General features: G+C 47.4%; 3 protein-coding genes across 4 annotated transcripts; 1 reads left to right on the top strand and 2 right to left on the bottom strand.

Annotated features, from left to right (window-relative positions):
• Positions 1–69: 69 nt before the first annotated feature.
• On the top strand, positions 70–2,576 carry SMDT1 (single-pass membrane protein with aspartate rich tail 1). The gene is made up of 3 exons (XM_074871010.1): positions 70–307; positions 830–973; positions 2,297–2,576. Exons 1-2 carry the CDS (start codon positions 152–154, stop codon positions 965–967), a joined length of 294 nt encoding a protein of 97 aa, XP_074727111.1. The 5' UTR covers positions 70–151; the 3' UTR covers positions 968–973; positions 2,297–2,576.
• A 2,035-nt stretch (positions 2,577–4,611) lies between these two features.
• On the bottom strand, positions 4,612–7,151 carry NDUFA6 (NADH:ubiquinone oxidoreductase subunit A6). Its single transcript, XM_074871009.1, has 3 exons — positions 6,899–7,151; positions 6,154–6,269; positions 4,612–4,802 (listed from the first exon to the last, which is right to left on the bottom strand). The coding sequence occupies exons 1-3, from the start codon at positions 7,023–7,025 to the stop codon at positions 4,671–4,673; spliced, it is 375 nt and encodes a 124-aa protein (XP_074727110.1). The 5' UTR covers positions 7,026–7,151; the 3' UTR covers positions 4,612–4,670.
• A 1,000-nt stretch (positions 7,152–8,151) lies between these two features.
• Positions 8,152–17,933, bottom strand: CYP2D6 (cytochrome P450 family 2 subfamily D member 6). 2 transcript variants are annotated; one of them, XM_074871008.1, is made up of 9 exons: positions 17,624–17,933; positions 15,655–15,826; positions 14,804–14,956; positions 13,999–14,159; positions 13,703–13,876; positions 11,726–11,867; positions 10,928–11,115; positions 9,848–9,989; positions 8,152–9,752 (listed from the first exon to the last, which is right to left on the bottom strand). In XM_074871008.1, the coding sequence occupies exons 1-9, from the start codon at positions 17,834–17,836 to the stop codon at positions 9,574–9,576; spliced, it is 1,524 nt and encodes a 507-aa protein (XP_074727109.1). In that variant the 5' UTR covers positions 17,837–17,933; the 3' UTR covers positions 8,152–9,573. The 2 variants fall into 2 exon arrangements, 1 of the variants encoding a protein (XP_074727109.1); XR_012629246.1 differs by having other exon boundaries at positions 9,667–9,752; positions 9,848–9,997.
• Positions 17,934–18,837: the final 904 nt, after the last annotated feature.

The following is an 18,837-nucleotide window of genomic DNA, read 5'->3' as shown; positions in this document are numbered from 1 at the left end:
GGCCCGCCCGCCGCTTCAGCGATGGCACCGCCCCACGCATGCGCACTGGAGACCTCCCCCCCCCAAGCCTCGCGAGAGCCGGAGGTCCCGCCGCCGTGGGCGACGCCTCGGCTCAGCCGTTTCGGGAGCCCGAGGAGGGGCAGGCGGGAGGATGGCAGCGGCAGGCGGGCGGCTTCTGGCGGCGGCCGTGGCTTACTCGGGGCGAGCGGGCTGGGTCGGGCCGCGCCGCACCCCGACCGTACCGCTTGTGCCTTCCCGGAGCGCCACCGTCACCCGGAGCGGCGCCATTTTGCCCAAGCCGGTTAAGGTGAGTGAGGGGCGAGCGAGTGGGGGCGGCAGCCAATCGCGGCGTAACGGATGGCAGTCGTGGCCAATCAGTGCGGGTGCCTCTGCTGTGGCTGGGGCGGTGGGAGTGAGTGACAGGGTCTAGACTAATGAGCGGAGAGGCTGTGGGCGGGGCGGGGATGCGGAAGTGCTCGGCGACGGGAGGGTGATGGGAGCGGCCCCGCGGGGCCGGAGCGGGACCGGGCGGCTCCGTTCCCCCCGAGCGGGGTGCGCTGACCCGCGGTGGTCCGTGCGCCGTCAGGGGGAGATAAATACCCGCCCGTACACCGCCGCTCCTCACCAGCAACGTTCTACCTCCCTAAGCCTCCCGTGTTCCCCGTCCCAGGCTCCCCGCGGGTTCCTGCTCTCCCGGTGCTGGTTTTTATAACCGAGTGGGATGCGGTGACTGGGGTCCTCTGCGCGCCTGCGGAGCCGGGAGCACGTAGGTTCAGCTACAGTGCGACTTGCTGATAAAGATGAGTCTTTTCCACTCGGCTCCTTGCAGACGCCCTTCGGCCTCCTCAGAGTATTCAGCGTGGTGATCCCCTTCCTGTACGTTGGGACTCAGATCAGTAAGAACTTCGCAGCCCTACTTGAAGAACATGATATCTTTGTCCCAGAGGATGACGATGATGATGATTAAAGGGTGGTAGGTCATTAACATCTCCAGCAATCTTAATTATTTGTGCTTCCCGTTTGGGCAGGGAGGAGAATCTCTGACTAGGAAATGACAGCAACAGCTTGAAAGATGCATTTGCAGTTAAACACACGGGCACAGCATCGCCTCTGGCTATGAACTTTTATACCAGAGTAGGCCAGTTTGGTCTCTGAATTTGAAATCTCCACAACGTACATTTGTTAGAGATCAGAATAAATTGATGGTGGTTTAGATCTTGTAATTTGAATCAGAGATAAACTGTAGTCAGTGAGGATCTATACTGCAGACAGGAAAGAGGGACTTCAGTGTTATTACATTACACATCCAAAGAAGGGCAATGAAGCTGGTGAAAGGTCTAGAGCACAAGTCTTATGAGGAGTGGCTGAGGAAACTGGGGTTCTTTAGCCTGGAGAAAAGGAGGCTCACAGGAGACCTTATCACTCTCTACAACTATGTGAAAGGAGGTTGTAGCGAGGTGGGTGTTGGTCTCTTCTCCCAAGTAACAAGTGATAGGAAGAGAAGAAACAGCCTCAAGTTGTGCTAGGGGAGGTTTAGATTGGGTATTATGAAAAATTTCTTCACCAAAAGCAACTGGAACAAGCATTGGAACAGGCTGCTCAGGGAAGCAGTTGAGTCACCATCCCTGGAGGTATTCAAAAAAGACCTGTAGACATGGCACTTTGGGACACAGTTAGGGGTGAACTTGGCAGCGGTAGGTTTGTGGTTGGACTTGATGATCTTTTCCAACCTAAATGATTCTGTGATTCTATTCTACACGTTTACTTGTTTAAAAGTCTTCTGCTAGAATCACTTACTGTATGAAATTCTGATACACAGGGGAACAATTTAAGAGAATTCCAGAAGCCATCAGAACAAACTACCCGGTGGGTGTTACACTGATCTCCAGACTAGTTGGACCATTCAGACTCATTGGATAAAGGAAGAGGGGAAATAATTCACCTTTATCTGCAGTACACTACACTGTGCTACACTTTCCACCATTTTACGTTAGTCTGTTTGGCTTGCCCTTGTGTAAAGACTTGAGTTTGGGTGTATTTGATTCTTTACAGAACAAAGAAGCTGTAAATAGTGTTACTTTATAATCCATTTGGTGGATGTATTCCATTTGATAAAGGGATTTTCTAGCATGCACTCTGCAGCTAAAACAAAGAATAAAAAGCTTGTGAAGACTGAAGCAGCCTGTTAGAAACTCCTTTTACGTAAACCCCCACCTTGTGTGGTTTGGGGGGAGGGTATGGACTGGAGCTCAGTACGGTGTATCTGAAGAGTAACAGCTTATTACTCTATTTGCAGAACTGTAATGGAAGAACAGAATGGAGAAGACCATTGACAAAGCAGTGGTTTCAACATCTGTCACCTGTGTTTTGTCCTTCCTAAATGGGACAGGGGGTTCTGTATCCCCTTTGCCAGTGAGCATCCTGCGCATGTCTGTATGACAGAAATCTGTAGATCAGGGCTGAAGGAGGTGCTTGATAGGCCCTGCGTCCTTGCACACACACTCTCACCTCATCAAAGACTGCTTGGGATTCCTTTTACTAGCAATATGGTAAACAATTAAAGATCAAGAGATTGAGATGTATGACTTTGGTCTTATGTTTTTACACATTATATGCCTGTGTCCTAGCACTTCTGTCTTAACTGTTCTACCTCTGTACATCTGTTCCAGTAAGGAGGCTCTCTTTGTATTTATTTCCTCTTGTGAGTCCTTTCTGTAATTCAGTACTAATCTACAGTACATGACAGGAATCCTAGAGGAAGCAGCAACCCCACAACACAGCCCCATTAAAAGAATAGAGTGCATACTGACAGTGGCACTGCAGTTCAAATAATGCTGATTTACAACCTAACAGGTATATCTGATGGAGACTATATCACTAATTTCACCTCACAGAGGATTAACTACAGTATTATCATCACAGAGTTAAAAATTTTGAGCAGCTTTGGTAAAAGGTTAAGGTCACAAGTTGCAAACTAACTTGCTGATGTGTTTTATAGCATTTAATCTCTGACAGTGAAAATCCCTGAACGCTCTGGCTCCAAGTACCTAGTAATTCCTATGTAGTTCAGTACTTCCTTCTGTATAAGCCCTAATATATTTATTTTCTTAACTATAAACTTCAACTCTTCACAGAAGTGTTTATTATTGCAATTAATTCCTTGCATAAGACTTAAAAGGTCTTCTCTACTGCTAGGGCATACACAGAGTATCTTCAGTCACATCAGACCAGCTGTTTTGTCAAATACCTTGAAAGATGAGTCATTTTTTTTTTTCTTTTTAAGCCAGCATTGCCCCAGTGTCTCTCTCACAGTTTCTGGTCACTAGATCTGGCCTCTTCTCTTGATGGCCCACTTTTCCCTTCAGTATTCATGTAGCTGTTAAGAAGTTTCTTTTAATGTTGCACACATTAGCACAGTATATAGTTCAAACAGCCACATTTGCTTCCTTATTATATGGCACTGCTTTTGATGTTTGCTCTCTAACTCTCCAGTGTAGCTACTGAGAGAAAAGGGAGCCTGCAATCCAAGTAATGCCAACAGCTGTAGCTGAAGGCAGCTGGCAGGTTCTTGAGTTACTTGGTATCCAAGTTGCCCCCTCCTTCCCCAAAGCCGCCTAAGAAGTGGTTGCTCCAGTTCATCTGCTCTTGGGAGCCAAACATGTCCCTGCTCCTGTTTTCTATACTGTTCAGTTTCTTACCACTGCTTTACTCACCATCTCTCCTGACCCTTCCTGACTGTGTCAACCCTGTCCTTAAAAGCACCCTACCCCCGAAGCCCCTAGGTATACACACATACACATCCCTGAGGAGTGCTGCTTTACAGTCCTCATATGGGGAAGAAAGCCCCAGTATTCAGGCAATGATAAAAAGAAGTTTGAGTGTACTACAAAGATTCGATGCTGATCATGCATGGGGGAGCTCCAGCACCGTTACCTGCTGAAAACCTGTTCTGACTGTTGAAAGAAAAAAAAAAAAACCTGTCCTTACCCTTCTCAAATGGGAGCTAGTAATTTCTGATTCAATTAAGGAGGTGATGGTAGGATACCATCTTCTGCTAGGCATCAGAAGTTCTTACAGAGCCTCCCTATTCTAGATAACAGTACAAAACTCCGTTTTTCCAGGTAATTTCATTTTACAGCAGGAAAATGGACTCTGCTGATCTTTTTATTGCATAAAGGGCTTTATTTGCCTATTGGATTTTACACCATTCTCTGTGAGGAAGTAAACAGAGACTAGTGTCCAAGTAAAAAACACAAGGTCAACAAAGTCATAGCATCAAATTGCAAAACACTGCATGAATACAGATGGGCCTCAAGCACAAGAATATTTCTGCAACTACACTGGCTTTTCTGAAGGCCTGCTCTTTCTTCCACAGAGCTGACACCTACACATGGGGCTGCAGGCTAAGCAGAAAGCCCCACAGCCAGGTTGTGTTGTGGTTATTCAGCAGACACTCCAGGGCAAGGGATGGGACAAACTCAATGCACTGAAAATACACATTAGCAAAACTAGGAAATCACAGCTCTTCATACAGATCATAGTGACTTGCACACACTCTGGATTCATAGTCATTAGGCTCCTAATATGCTATACAATCTTTCTGTACAAATATTTTTTCTACTAGATAGAACTTTATTTGTAATACAAGGCAGGGAGACAGGGTCAATCTCTCAGGGATCATGGCCTGCATAGAATTTGGACAGAAAGTCTTTAGGTCGTGGGGTTTCCGTCTCATGGAAATACCTCATGATGTGAGTCCTCTGCTTCCATACGTGAATGGTTTCTTGAAGATCCATCTTTCCCTGCACACAGACAAAAGAATTTTAGACTAGTTCTCAGTTACAGCCTCAGTCTAACTATACAGCACTATGTAAGTTATTTGAATGCACTTAGAAACACCCTTAAGATAGCTGCATCAAAAGTTCTGTACTCCTAAAGACTGCTTGCATCACCTACACTGTGACATAAATATACACTGTCCCCACCTTGTGACTTTGTTGCTTCATGTCCTGTATTAACGAGTCACTTGTCTCTACAGCACAGCTTCCCAACCCTGTGGAACAGGCAAGGGACCCTGCCCCCTTTTTAGAACCTGCCTTGTTTCTTTCATGACTAGCACCCCCATAAAATTCTACATCACATTCCTAACTTTCATGCACCTCCAATTTTTTTGAATAGTGGCAAGTTAGGTGTAAAACTGCTGCTAAGCGCTTTGCACCAGTATCTCTACCACAGAGATATTAAACATAACTTTTTCATGACTCCAGTCTATGAATTATTGTACTGGTTTTGGAGGATGACAGCACCTGGCAGAACGAGACTGCCTGGAATTGTCACCTACCATTTTACCCAGGATTCTGTTTCCAGATTTTTTTTCATCATGTAAAGACAGATTAACTGTCTTGAAATGCAAGAAATACAACAGGTGAGCACAGCAGTCCTTGGTTGGAAGCTTCCTAATGCATTAGAACTACAGAGGTTGGTTATTGTTGATCAGACCTGTTCTGAGGCCTTGCCCTACTCTTGGTATTCTGATTATTGCCTTGAACCATACAGGTCTCTCAGGCCTGAGACATAACCAGATGTGTTACAGAGCTGGGGTGTTTTGCCACCCAAAGCCAGCCTCCCACCAAGTACTGCCACTCTAATGTATGTTTCACAGTCAGTGAAGAAAACCACATCTCAATCTGAGGAAATAAGGAGTAGAAAGGTAATTTTTAATGGTAAACTAGCCAGCAGCATCTTCTTCTCCTTTCTCAAACTGACATTGTTTTCTAAAAAAAAAAAAAAAAAAAGAGAGAGAAAACCGCAACCAACTTGGTATTTAAACTGCCATTTCACTTATTTCACTTGCCATACGCTTCATCTTTTAAATATCTGCAAACTGGAAGAGCCAGTACACTGAATGACAGAAATCCATATTCTAGCAAGTCTGAAGTCGGTGAGTTAAGACCCTATTCTTCTGCCTGCTAAAGCAGCTTGATCCCTTATCAACAGGTTTGTTGACAGATATAAACCAATCTGGATTGCAAGACAACTCCTCCCCAGCACAAGCTGAAATAAAACTGTCCCTCTCCTCCATCACACTCACCACCAAATATCCACTCTTACATTCTCCACAGCTTCAACAAAACAGTAATAACTTGTTTGTACCTTAATAACCAGCATATCTATCACCCGTGGATCTGTAACGTTGGCATTCTTCAGGAACATCTCCCGCACCTTGTTACGCCCCTGTTTCACCGTGATGTCCAGCTGGTATAGGTGTACTATGAAAAACAGAACACCCACAGAGATCATCTATATTGCTTTTCATTTTTTCCACTGACAATGTGCAACTCCACCCTACAAAACGATACACAGTAATTTGTTCTTGCAATGTCTGCCAGCTTCACTAACATGTTCAATTTAAAGCAAATAAACAACACAGCCATGGTACAAGTCCCAGTGCAGTTTTAAGGAGGCAGGCAATCAGGCCACACGTCCCTGTTCTAGAAAATTAAAGCCAGATTTCTCTTTTGCTTAGCTAGGAAAGACAAGTGGCGAGTAAGACATGAAGAGACCAGAGTTCCCCATCCAGAACCCCCTCAGGGGAGGCAGCCGGGCCGGGGCGGGGAGGGCAAGGGAAACCCTGCTGGGCCAGGCCGGCGGGCCTGTGCTGCCCCGGAGAGCGGCCCAGAGCCCACAACCCCGCAGCGGCTGTAAGGCCCCGGACAACCACGCGCAGAGGGCCAAGCCAGGGAAAGGGCCGCGGCGGGGTGAGGCAGGACCCCGCACGCCCGGGGGTAACCGGCGCCCCCCGACGGGCCCTTTAAGAACCCGACGGCTGCCGGGTGGCCGTTCCGACCTTGAGCTCGCGCTCCCGCCCGCGCATGCGTGGCCGGCTCCGCGCCCTCACCCGTGTTGGGCACCTCGCGGTACCAGGCCCGGTACAGCTCCCTCACGCGCCGCTTCGCCTCGCCCAGGTCCCGGCTGAAGATGGGTTTCACCGCGGCAGACACCGCTCCTCTACCCGCTACCGCCATCTTGGTGCGGCCACCGCCTCCGCGGCGACCCCTCCGCGCGCGGCGTCCTGCCCCTTCCCCGGCGCCTGTGGGAACCCCACCGGCACAGCGGCCCGCTATTAGCCCGCTGTGCTGCCACTCCAACCCGTCGGGCCTGGCAAGTAGCGGCGGCTGGCGGCCTCCCATCCGATTGGCCGGCAGAAACGCCAATTACCGCCGGCTGCGAGGGCGGACAGCCCGGATGGGCGGGGTCGCGGTGTGCCCCGCCTCCCGGACGGGTGGGCCCGCACCGCCCCTCACGGCCCGCGCTGCCGGGCGGGGCCGGGGGGCCGGGGGGGGGCGGGGGGAAGCCGAGCGAGGGGAGCGGGGCTGCGGCGGCGCCGGTGCGAGGAGGGGCGGGTTTAGTCTCTCAGGGCTCACCGGGGCGGTGCCTTCAAGGTGCCGCGGACTCATGACAGCCTCCCTAGAGGAGGGGACCGCGACTGGGAGGGCGCACAGCTACCGCAGCCCCGGTGAGCCCCGTCCCTGCCGTCGCGGTCTCCTGCAGGTGCAGGCCCCGAGGCGATGGGTGACCGGAGGCAGCAGGACGCTTCTCAGCAGGGGCCCCGTGCTCACAGTAGCCCCCTTCTCCTACCCGTGCTGTGACCGCCTGCCCCAGCCCAACAGCAGTTGCTTGGCTTTTACGGCCATTTTTAGCTTAGAGAACTTGCTTTCCCCTCCCGATTATCAGTCCTACATCTGTATTGTGCAATGATCTATTTGTGCCCTTTTGCCTCCAAAAGACCACACCAGCTGATGTTTGCACATGCACGTTGACTTTCTTTCAATGCATTCCTGCATGCTAGAAAGACAGTCCGTGCTCTAGGTATACCCACACTTCTTAGCCAAATACACGAGTGCTGGAATCCTTTCCATTTGAAGTTTAGTTCACTGAAACCCTTTAAAAACACTTATGTGTGTGCTGGTAACTATAAACCCAGGCATGTTCAGTTCAGTGTCATTGAACCAACCAGAAAAGTAACACTGAAAGGATCTTGAAAGAAACAGATGGGGTGCTGGCTGTAAGGAGAGAAATGTTGAGTGTCTGAGGCAGGTGTGTAGTAGGACTGTGAGACAACAGCAAAGAGGAGGGAGGGGCAAGAAAGAAGACTTTGCAGATCACTTTTATTCTTTCAGATTATTTTTTAGATGAAAACCATAAATGTGCCATTCCTGCTGAAGTAAAAATCTTAACGGTATTAATAAGTATTTGCATAATTCAATAGATTTCATAGCTTCCAAAATTACTATTAGAAAAATAGATATGAATGTGTGCACACCCATGCACTCAGTTTCAGAGATTTATTTTTTTTTTAGTTGTGGTTATGTGTAGAAGCTCCTTTATGCTATGGTCTTTTCAGCCATGTCATTAAAAATTAGCTACTACTAATCTAAACATCAACATATCTTAACACCTTGCAGAACAATTTGTTGGGAATATGGCAGGAAGAAGGGGAAAGGTAGCTCTGAAATCTACAGCTGTTCTGTTTCAGTGTAACTCCATCCCTTTGTGAGTTCCAAACCTGCCCAAGAGCTGACTTCGTGTAACACTGAAAAAAAAGCAGTTTTCAGGACCTAATTAGAGGAGATCTAATCTAAACATCAGGATTTCTCTGAAATATAGGAATTTCTGTATTTCACAAATGACCTGCTTCTGTGGCTGAAACACCATATGGATTATTTATGTGCTCCTTCTTGGTATTTACTCCTACTGGAGGCATAGTGTGAGATAAGGGTTGTCAGGATTAAAACTTACTTTCTTTGGGGCTATAAATGAAGGCAGTGCAATATGTGTGCAATGGTTGGCAGTATGCAATAAACAGGAAGGAATGAGGGGGGTATGTATGTGTTGGATGATAAGATTTTTCAGGAGCACTGCTCTGAAACTGCAGTTAAATGCCGTTGGAGCTGAAGCTCTTGTCCTGCCCACCAGCAACACATGCCATATCAGCTGAGTGACCCTGGACTGTTTTTTCAGGAACCGAGCCAGAGCTGGACTTCCCTGGTGCCAGGTAGAGGCACACGCTGCTGTGGGATGGCACCACGTGGGAGGTAGAGCGTGGCTGGGTATGCATTGGGGCTGACAAGGAAGAGAGTGGGCCAGGAGATTTTTCCAAGTTTTTCTGCTCCTAGAATTGGCAAGACCCCAGAGTTGTCTTTTACCCAGGATACCCTTGTATTTCAGTAAACTAATTCAGAACTAATAATTCTTTCAGTAGCTGTGTGCTCAGTGAACTGCTTCTGCAACTGATGAGAGCCCAAAGTACAGCAGAGCTGGCTGATTAGCCATATACGTACTTGCAAACTTGATCGTCATTCATAACTTGCTGTGACTGGCTGATTCAAGATCCAGGACTAGAATTAAGCTAAGCCATATATTGGGCCAGATCCTTACTTTCACAGCAGGGGACATCTGCACAGACTTGAGAGGTCTTGACTGGAACCTGGCATGATCCTACCTACACCTGCAACATTTCTGACAGAGTTTGCGTTGGTGGTGGTCTGTGAGTGAAAGGAGAGAGGCGTGCACTTATCTTGGGACAGCTCGTACCAGGTATGGGTGTGGGGAGCTCGTGAGGGCAAAGTGACCATCCTCACATGGCCTGGGCTGGTCCTCAGGGAGCACAAAGGTGAATTTCTGCAGGAGAGTGGTAAAGAAAATAAAGAGCTCCAACTTGGCCAGCTGTTCCCCCAGGCAGGCACGTCGACCTGCAAGAGAGGGAGTAGAAAGTGTTTATGTAAGAGGACATTACGTCATGCTGGAATCTCTGTGACTTGCAGCTGGATCCTCCCCTCAGATTTACCTGCTGAGAAAGGCAGGAAGGCCTCTGGTTTCACAAACTGCCCATTCGCATCCAGGAAGTGTTTGGGGTAAAACTCGTTTGGCTTCTCCCAGACTGTCTCATCCTTCAGCACAGAAGACAAGTTGATGATGATTGTTGTCCCCTGCGCTCCTCCACAAGAAGAAAGAACTTATGTGAGAACAGCAGCATTATCTTGGCACAACGGATCAGTGCTGGTCCCCCTTTAGTCTGTGTCTCCTATTTAACAGCAACCATCATTCAGTGCTTCAGAATAAGGCACTGATCTCCTCTTCTGTATCTTATTTAAAACAGAGGTAAAGCAGGGCACTTTTCCAATGACATATGGTGCCTGCCCTATGCTCTGAAGCATCTGAACTTTTGCAATTTGTATCCTTACAAAGGCCATTGCATGCAAATGCCAATTTCATGGTTACACAGTGGAAACAGACTCTGCTTCTTAGATCCTCCTGGACTTGTTTTATCGCTGGAGAGAAAAAGCCAACTGACAGACTTGGAAGCCCAACTTTTGCAGGGGCCATGGGAAATTGCAAAGCTTTCCTGTTTCACATGTCAGTGGTCTAAGCTAGAGGAGGTATCTCAAGGCTAAAAAAAAAATCCCAGGCTTGCATTGCTACCAGTGCTGCCAGGGCAGCTGTCTGTCACAATGGCAGTGGACTGAATGCCAGTGGCATTTGAATAGTTTCAGAGATTAGACTTTTAACTACTACGATCTTAGGAAAGCCAGTAAGCTGGTGTCGTGTGCCTCCAGAGAGCCTGTTAGGCTGTTGCTTTCTCCTTCCAACACAGGCAGTGAATGTCACAGCTCATTGAGAGGGAAGCAAACCTTTGCACTGAGCTGCCACTGCAGTTGGGCTCCCACAGATCCAGTGCAAACCTAGAGCACAAATGTGACCATCTGCCTGGATTTAGCATTTCAAAATGTCCTACTTCAGTCCTCGCCAGTGACTGCAATTCGGGGCTGGAAGTGCAACACTGCAGAGTTGCGTGGGGTCCCCCACACCCCATGCCTGGCGTCTGCGCAGGGAGAGGATGCTGCATTGCCTTTCTGGTCACAGTCACCTTGGGAATGAAGAAGCCTTGCAACTCAGTGTCCCGGTACGTCATGTGAGGTAGTCCAATAGGAGCAACATCCCCGTAGCGTTGCACTTCATGGATCACAGCACTGGTGTAGGGCATGCTCACTTGGTCCTTCATGGTGGGTGATCTCTCTCTGCCAATCACCTTATCAATCTCTGCTTGGACCTTACCTGAAAGCAGCACAGCTAAGGAATTAGAGTGCCCTTAAGTAAGCAGAAGGGGCTGGTACAAGCTGTAGGAAGGCTGGCAGCATGAGACTGTAGATACTGGGTGAGAGCAGGACAAGCAGTTAGAGAAAGGAACAGAAACTAGAGGGGAATGCATTTGTTTTCAGTTGCTCAGAGCCATCTGTCTAACTATTCTTTGTGCATGGTGTCTTTCATTAAGGTCTTGTCACTCGACATGCTACCTTACCTCTATGCAGCTGAAAGGGTACCTGGGCATGTAGCATTAGGGAATTAAAACAGATTAGCATCTATTCCAAATACCGGAAAGAGGGTACTCTGGCCACTGAAAGTCCCCAAGAAGCCTTCAAAATGAAGGCAAGAGCGAACTTGCCCTTCCAACTCCAGTCTTTTTATCAGGGCTTCCTCCCTGCCACCAGTCCCTGCCAGAATAGCTATGTTTGGGAAGTGTTTCTTCTGGTTTCTCCTAGACCAACAATCACCAAAGCTGTTCTTCATTGCAAAATCCTCAAATCATGGAGAGATGTTCAGTCTCCTCGCAGAAAAATGAGGGTTGAAGGGAAGACGCCACACCTCTGCCTGTCTTCTGACTTACTCTGTATTTCCGGGTGGAGAAGCATGTACAGAACTGCCCACCGGAGAGTGGTGGAGGTGGTCTCAGAACCAGCTGCAAACAAGTCTGCGGTCACTAGACGAAGGTTGTTATAGTTGAAACCACTCTCTTCAGCCATCTTACCCTGTGGAGAGCAAACAAGTGGGTGACTGGAGCTGGGGTACTTGCTGGGTGAGAAGACCGTTGTTCCAGAGAAGTACTGAGAAGCCCTAGATCCATTTTTGCTGACTAGGAAGTTCATTGGGAGGATAGAGCACAGCACAGGCAATGGTCTGTGTATAACTGATGTACTTCAGTAACCCTGTTACCTCCTGTATTTGAAGGTCATCAGTCACCTCCTGTATCCTGAGAGATGAACACTACACCTGCTTTCAGGACAGAAGTGAGTGCCTTGTGCTCGCAACTCAAACAGACAGCAGGCCCCTGCCACTTGCTGTAACATCCTCCCCCAGAGGAGGTGGAACACAGTTATTCAGGTTTGATCAGATCATAAAACCCACACAGTAAAGAGGAGGCTGCATTGATGTGGCAAATGCAAAATTAACAGTATTTTGAGGGGGTTATCTATAGCTATGCATTACAGATTCTCACTGCTTCTGCCCTGCTATTTTCTTACAATTGGGAAAAAAAAAAAAAAAAAGATCAGGGTATCATTGCTGCCTATTAAGTCTGCAACACCAATTTCAGCAAAACTGGTCTCTCATCCAAATGCTAATTGAGCTCAAATTTGTTAGCATATGAGATATGACAAGCTCTCTGCATGAGTTCATCTGCTTGTCTTTTCTAATCCTCTTTATACTTTCCTTTCCTAGGGACTAGCTTCTGTTAAGTTATTCTGTATATTTTGATGCTGTTGTAATATGGATAGCAATTAGTAAGGCATTTAAGACTGAACTGTTATCCCAATAAAAGAACTCTGGCAAAGGAGCTATGGGGCTGATCTGACCAAAGTTAACCCAGTAAAGGGATTTATCAGACTGGCTTATCAGGGGACCTTTGTGAACAGAAGAGAGACGTGACAAGAGGCAACATGGTCAGGCTCACGTCCATCCCCAAATAGTACTGCTCAGTGCAGAGTAACATCGGTCACGTTGCTCGGCCCAGGCGAGCTGGGGGGGCTAACGCATGGACTGGAGGTGCCCAGCCCGCAGCACGGCAGGGTTCATTATGCAGAGCAGCAGTCCAGCCTGAGGACTTGGATGGCGGAAGCAATTCACAGGCAGAATTTGCTACTACTGCTCATCTGGCACTTGAAATTTAGTGAATCCATGTGCAGAAACATATGGTGGATGGATGGGCTGACGCAAGTACCTTTGATTTTACACTGACTTCATCCTAACTGAATCAAAGGAAAGACTCCTTTTATTTCAGTGAGATTCAGATTTAGGCCTTCATCTGATCCGTAGGGAACTAGGTCTTAAGCAAGCAATTCAAAGACACACATCCTAAAGGAGATGCCACCTTTCCAAGTCATAACTTGGTTTAAAGACAGGCTACAGACTGGGCAATGATACCAAAAAGCCAGTCTGTTGCTGCAGTTTTGTAACTGATTTTAAGACATCAGTCATTAAGGCACTGATGTACACAGAATCTTGCATGTTGACTTGTCCTCTGGTGCAAACTTAGAAATATTAGTGAACTCACTCATTGCCTTTTAAATGCCTTCAACATGGTGTAGGCTGGAAAGAAGGGAGTTGCTAGACTCTGAGGGGAATGGGAAAGTAGAAAATGGGAACAAGAACATCAGCAGATAATGTGGTCTCTTAAGACAGTAAAGGAGGTTACAGCATGAAGAAATTAACACCTTTCTTCTCAAGATACAACGTGAAACGAAAAAGTAGGAAATTAGTTAGTAAGAGGTTTTATACAGCTCTATGAGGAAAGTCAGCTTCTATCAGCAAGCTTAAACAGGCAGAGGAATTTTCTCTGGACCCCGAGGTTCTGTTGGTGTCAGCCTACCTTCTCCATTTCCTTTAAAAATGCATCACTGAAATCTCGGATGTAAGCAGGGTTCCAGGTCTCCATGTGCTTATTTATGAGCACATCTATGAAATCCATGAATGCCTTTTGCCCTCGGAAGACTTTCTGTGGCACTCCAGGGATGCGCAACAAAATGGGCACCACATTAAGAAGCTGGGATGTCAGAACCAGAGAGAGAAGATAGCATGTGATGCAAAAATAAAAATAATGAAAATACAATGCTCTCAAGCAACAGAGGGCAGCTTCTTACAGAACATCTTATGCTCTTGGTTTACCTGAGGCAAGAATCCAGCTTCTTCATTCAGGGAGTTTTCAAACAAATGTAACAGCTTCTTGAATGTGTCATCACCGTAGTCAAAACGCTCTCCATAGATGGTGGTGCAGATCACATTGCAGACTGCATTATTTACAAGAAAACGTAAATCGAAAGGACGACCTAAAAATGAAAATGGAGACCAAGCAATGAAGCTAAGCTACGCCAAGCTCTTGGACCTCTGCTGTCAGTAACAAGAATACACAAATGCCTCCTTCATGCCTTCAAGAGAAAAAGCCCCTAAACCACTCAAAGTACAAATGCATCATACTAGAAAGTGAAGATCTTCTCATCTCCTACTACTATTTTGTTGATCCTTGTTTAAAGGAGAAAACTCCCAAGAAAAGCTGAGTTGCAGGGTTGTTCTGTGACTTGACAGATAACACTTTGCTTTGTGTCTAGATGACAGGTGATGTGCTGTGAAAACTCTCAGCTGCAGTTCTATTGCATGTGATAATATCAATATGTTCCACTAAACTTCATAAAGGTAATAGTTATGGGAGTAATTACATTTTACATCTTTATTTCTATTTATGACCTATTTGTTTCCTGTTTCAAATGGATTAGTGTTACAGTAGCTCCACTGTGTAAAGTGGAATTGGCTTCAAGGTAGAGCAGGGTCAGTAATGCCTACAGACTAAAACCACTGCATTTGCTTAGGAAGAGAGCACTGCATGCAAACGAGAATGACTGTAGTATTACTTCTCTCTCTGCATCACTGTATTGCCTTTTTTTATGATTTCCCCATCCTTCTGGATGTGACAAACCTTTTTCAGAACTGACTGCAGAGCACAGAAATCCTGCTTCCTCTGTCACTCGGTCCTCCAAGGATTTCTTTCCCATCCCAAAGTTCCTCAAGGTAGAGAGTGTGAATTTCCTTAGCTCCTTCCAGACGTGCCCATATCTTGCTATAACAATCCCTAGAGTAATGGATGAACAAGAAATGTCAGGAGCTCTGAGAGAATAGCAAATGTGAGTTTGGAGATAGAGGTCTGTGTGGATAGATGAAAGAGTCTGATCTTGTACGGCTTGTTCATACAGCAATTCTAAAAACAGATTACTGCACCTTCCAAATCGCACACATGGCTAGTGAAGGTGGAGGGGATTCAATGAGAGCAACAAGTGCTGCTAAGGATAAAGGAATCATTCCCCCAAACCATTCAGCGTTGCACCCTTATTTTGTGTGAACTGGGTAGCATGAGAGCTGAGGATGAGAGATGTGTGCTGGATGCTTGATAACACTTGTCTTGGAAGAAAGTTACCATTTTTTGTGTGATTACAACAACATGCCCATAGTGTGTGAGCATAAGCACTAATCACTGGATGTCGGGCGCTACCAGCTCCAATGCTGGCTGGAAAGTTGTACCACTGATAGTGTCCTAGCACTGCTGAAGAGGTGTGTGCCAGCACCTGGAGCTGTACTACAATCACTAAGGGGAGCCCCCTTTTCATCAAATCTGATGTTGTCACCACCAAAGGGTGGCAGACATACAAGGAGATTGAACAGAGGGACATGAGAAGGTGGCACTGTTCTGAGAAATTCTCCCATCTACCCACTATCTACGCAGTCCTCCTTGTGCTAGTGCCAGCAGGGAACGTCCATTTGCAAGGGACTTGCCTTCAGATTTATTTCCGTAGCCCACATGTTCATACATTGGAATATATGGCCGGTCAGCAAAGTCCTCCGATCTGTGAACCAGGGCTTCCTTCACTGTTTTATACCCATTCAGTACTACCACGTTGGTCCAGCAGTTCTGGAGACTGAAGATGTTTCCAAACTTCTTCTGAAGCTGCCAAGATAAAAAAGTACATCCCTGAAAATGAGCTGAATGTAGCATAAAAAAATATCACCATATCCTTCCTTAGGACCTTTCCTATTTAGTGATTCTTGAGGTGCTTTTATTAGGAGACCTTCAGCTGATCTTTGACCTTTGTCTTTGCAGTGTAACAGCTCAGAGCAGTGCCAAACAGCAGCTGAAGCAGGGATCAGTGCTCTGCGAGTGGAAAGATTTAGAATACACCTATCCTGGCCAAACTGTTGCCATGACCATTGTGCAAGTATTTTGGATTTTGTCTGACAACACAAGGTCAAGGACCTTTTGGGGGATTTTTAAAGGCTGCATGCTCAACAATGAATTATTTCCTAATAGTTGTATTTATTTTGATCTGAAAGACTAGGCAAATTTGGAGTTAGTCTGCTTCTACTAGAAGGAAATGTTGATGGTAAGGTGGTAGGTAATTTTTTTTAAATATGCATTTGTTCATAAAGATCTACCCAGAGCCTGGTTCCCAGAAACACCATTGGAAGAGGCAATTCCACACTGGAGTTCCAGGTCAACTTTCCCCTAAAAGGAGCATACCCATCTAGTAAGACTGGTAACTGGCACACACCCTACATCTGTTGTGATCTATAAGGGACATAATACTGACAGCAGGATGGCTGCACAGCTAAGCCTGTCAGCCAGACACTCACCATGGGAGCTTCCATGGAGCTACGTCTCCTCCAGGGAGACAAGCCCTTTGACTGGACACAGACTCCTGAGAAGGCAGGTCAAAGCTCCCCTGCTAATCAGTAACACTGAACAACAGGAACATCTTGTTGGAAAACAGCACAATAGTAGCAATGCCCCATGGACTGTGCTCCGTTTTCTTTTTTCTGTTGTCTTTTTTTTTTTTTTTTTTGTTAAAAACCTGAGTGTTTTCATTTCTGCACTGTAGCAATGCAAGGAATTGAAGTACTTAAGACTGTATTTGCAGTGGGGTTGGAAAGGGAATTAGCACTTCACTGGCACTAGAAATACATCATTAAAAGAGATTACTGGTCAAGATTGTGGTTAGCATGACCCTGATGTAATGTGATTTAAAAATGGTAATCTTTTGGACTATATGCAAGCAAATAATACAAATACTATATTTAGTTTCTCCATTTGGCAGATTTTTGACAGATAGCTGAACAGTGCTGTCCTAGAGAAAAGGCCTTTAGAGTTTGCAGATTGAAGCACAAAACCCCCATGGTTTATCTGCTGCAAGCTGTGCTGTGCTTTTCCTTTAAGAAAAGCTAAGTCCTGACTTTGAATAAGAACACTACAGAGATTCTGGGCATTGCTGCTGGGCAAATCTGAAAGCTGATCCCTTTAACTGAAACTGTCACATGCCTGTAGTGTGCTTAAGTAACTTGCAGGGAAGTCTGCCATTCCTGCAGCCACATCCCCAGCCCACAGATACTTGCTTGTCTTCCCTTGTTTGTACATCTCCCTGTTCCCTTGCCCCAACATGTGCCCATATGTTAAGTTGATGGCCAGCTCTGCAGCAGAGCAAGCATCACCTATCACTGGGGAAACAACAGCACCTCCCACTGAGCTCGCCAAGAGACTGGGATATGGAGGCTGGTGAGTATTGGTGTGTGATTATCTATTTTTCCGTATGTGCGAGGTCAGTGTCCTTCGGCAGTGACTTGCTTCATTCTGGACTTTGGAGAGGGCATTGCTCTTCAGCTTTGTGCAAGGGTAGATCATGCCAGGGTGTCCCTATCCCCCCTAGGCTCATGGTCATTTGAGGGGTGCTTTGTCACGGGGGCTGGCACTCACCTGGTTGAAGGAGAGGTGGGGGTTGCAGAAGTCAACATACAGCATGGTCCCAATGAACGGCAGCGACACGGGGCCTGGTGGGTAATGGCTCCACTTCTTCCTGCGCTTCATGAAGTCAAAAAGTAAAGCAAAGACTGTAAGAAAAACTCCCAGTACAGAGATGTCGCTCCAGCTAGATGACAGCTGGGCCCCCAGCCACAGGAGCAATGCCATTTCTTAGCCTGTCTACCCCTTGGTCTTCCTCTTTTGACCTAAGACTGTTTCTGCCTCCTCTCCTCTCCTCTCCTCTCCTCTCCTCTCCTCTCCTCTCCTCTCCTCTCCTCTCCTCTCCTCTCCTCTCCTCTCCTCTCCTCTCCTCTCCTCTCCTCTCCTCTCCTCTCCTCTCCTCTCCTCTCCTCTCCTCTCCTCTCCTCTCCTCTCCTCTCCTCTCCTCTCCTCTCCTCTCCTCTCCTCTCCTCTCCTCTCCTCTCCTCTCCTCTCCTCTCCTCTCCTCTCCTCTCCTCTCCTCTCCTCTCCTCTCCTCTCCTCTCCTCTCCTCTCCTCTCCTCTCCTCTCCTCTCCTCTCCTCTCCTCTCCTCTCCTCTCCTCTCCTCTCCTCTCCTCTCCTCTCCTCTCCTCTCCTCTCCTCTCCTCTCCTCTCCTCTCCTCTCCTCTCCTCTCCTCTCCTCTCCTCTCCTCTCCTCTCCTCTCCTCTCCTCTCCTCTCCTCTCCTCTCCTCTCCTCTCCTCTCCTCTCCTCTCCTCTCCTCTCCTCTCCTCTCCTCTCCTCTCCTCTCCTCTCCTCTCCTCTCCTCTCCTCTCCTCTCCTCTCCTCTCTTTTTTTCTCTCTCACTTCCTTCCCTAGGCAGCTGCCCTTTTCTTGCTCTCTCCTCCTCCCCACAGTCTCCTTTTCTGTCTCCCTGCTCCTCTCTCCCTGCAGTTGCTGGCCTCTGAATGTGGAACTTCGCTCAAACCCAAAGCCCCTCCTCTGCTCAGCTCAGCCTTCGGGGAGTGGTGATAAGGGTCATCCCTCCTCCTCCTCCTCCAAAGCCGGCGCTCAGAGGCCTTTGTCCCTGCCTGCCGGTGGCAGCTGCTGCAGTGGTGCCCTCCGTGGGGCAGGGCTGGGTGAGGTCCGGGTGTTTGGGTGCCCTCTCCCACAGCTAAGGTGGGATTGCAGTTCACTACAAGCAACAAAGCCTCGCTGCATTCTCGTGGGGAGATTTTGAGTTTGTTTAA

Source organism: Strix uralensis, chromosome 5 (assembly GCF_047716275.1).
Source record: "Strix uralensis isolate ZFMK-TIS-50842 chromosome 5, bStrUra1, whole genome shotgun sequence".
Lineage (NCBI taxonomy): Eukaryota > Metazoa > Chordata > Aves > Strigiformes > Strigidae > Strix > Strix uralensis.
This window is presented reverse-complemented; position numbering and strand designations above follow the sequence as displayed.

Bases quoted from the DNA above. Each gene is read 5' to 3' on its own strand.
- CYP2D6 (XM_074871008.1), bottom strand. From the start codon at position 17,836: ATGGCATTGCTCCTGTGGCTGGGGGCCCAGCTGTCATCTAGCTGGAGC. The intron at 14,160-14,803 runs GTTTGTCACATC...TTTCATTTTTAG, and splicing joins TGCAGTCAGTTCTGAAAAAG to GTCGTCCTTTCGATTTACGT. The intron at 9,753-9,847 runs GTAAATCTGAGG...CCTCTCTTGCAG, and splicing joins CTTCCTGCCTTTCTCAGCAG to GTCGACGTGCCTGCCTGGGG.
- SMDT1 (XM_074871010.1), top strand. From the start codon at position 152: ATGGCAGCGGCAGGCGGGCGGCTTCTGGCGGCGGCCGTGGCTTACTCG. The intron at 308-829 runs GTGAGTGAGGGG...GGCTCCTTGCAG, and splicing joins TTTTGCCCAAGCCGGTTAAG to ACGCCCTTCGGCCTCCTCAG.
- NDUFA6 (XM_074871009.1), bottom strand. From the start codon at position 7,025: ATGGCGGTAGCGGGTAGAGGAGCGGTGTCTGCCGCGGTGAAACCCATC. The intron at 6,270-6,898 runs GTGAGGGCGCGG...TGTTTTTCATAG, and splicing joins CCGCGAGGTGCCCAACACGG to TACACCTATACCAGCTGGAC. The intron at 4,803-6,153 runs GTACAAACAAGT...GTCTGTGTGCAG, and splicing joins TAGATATGCTGGTTATTAAG to GGAAAGATGGATCTTCAAGA.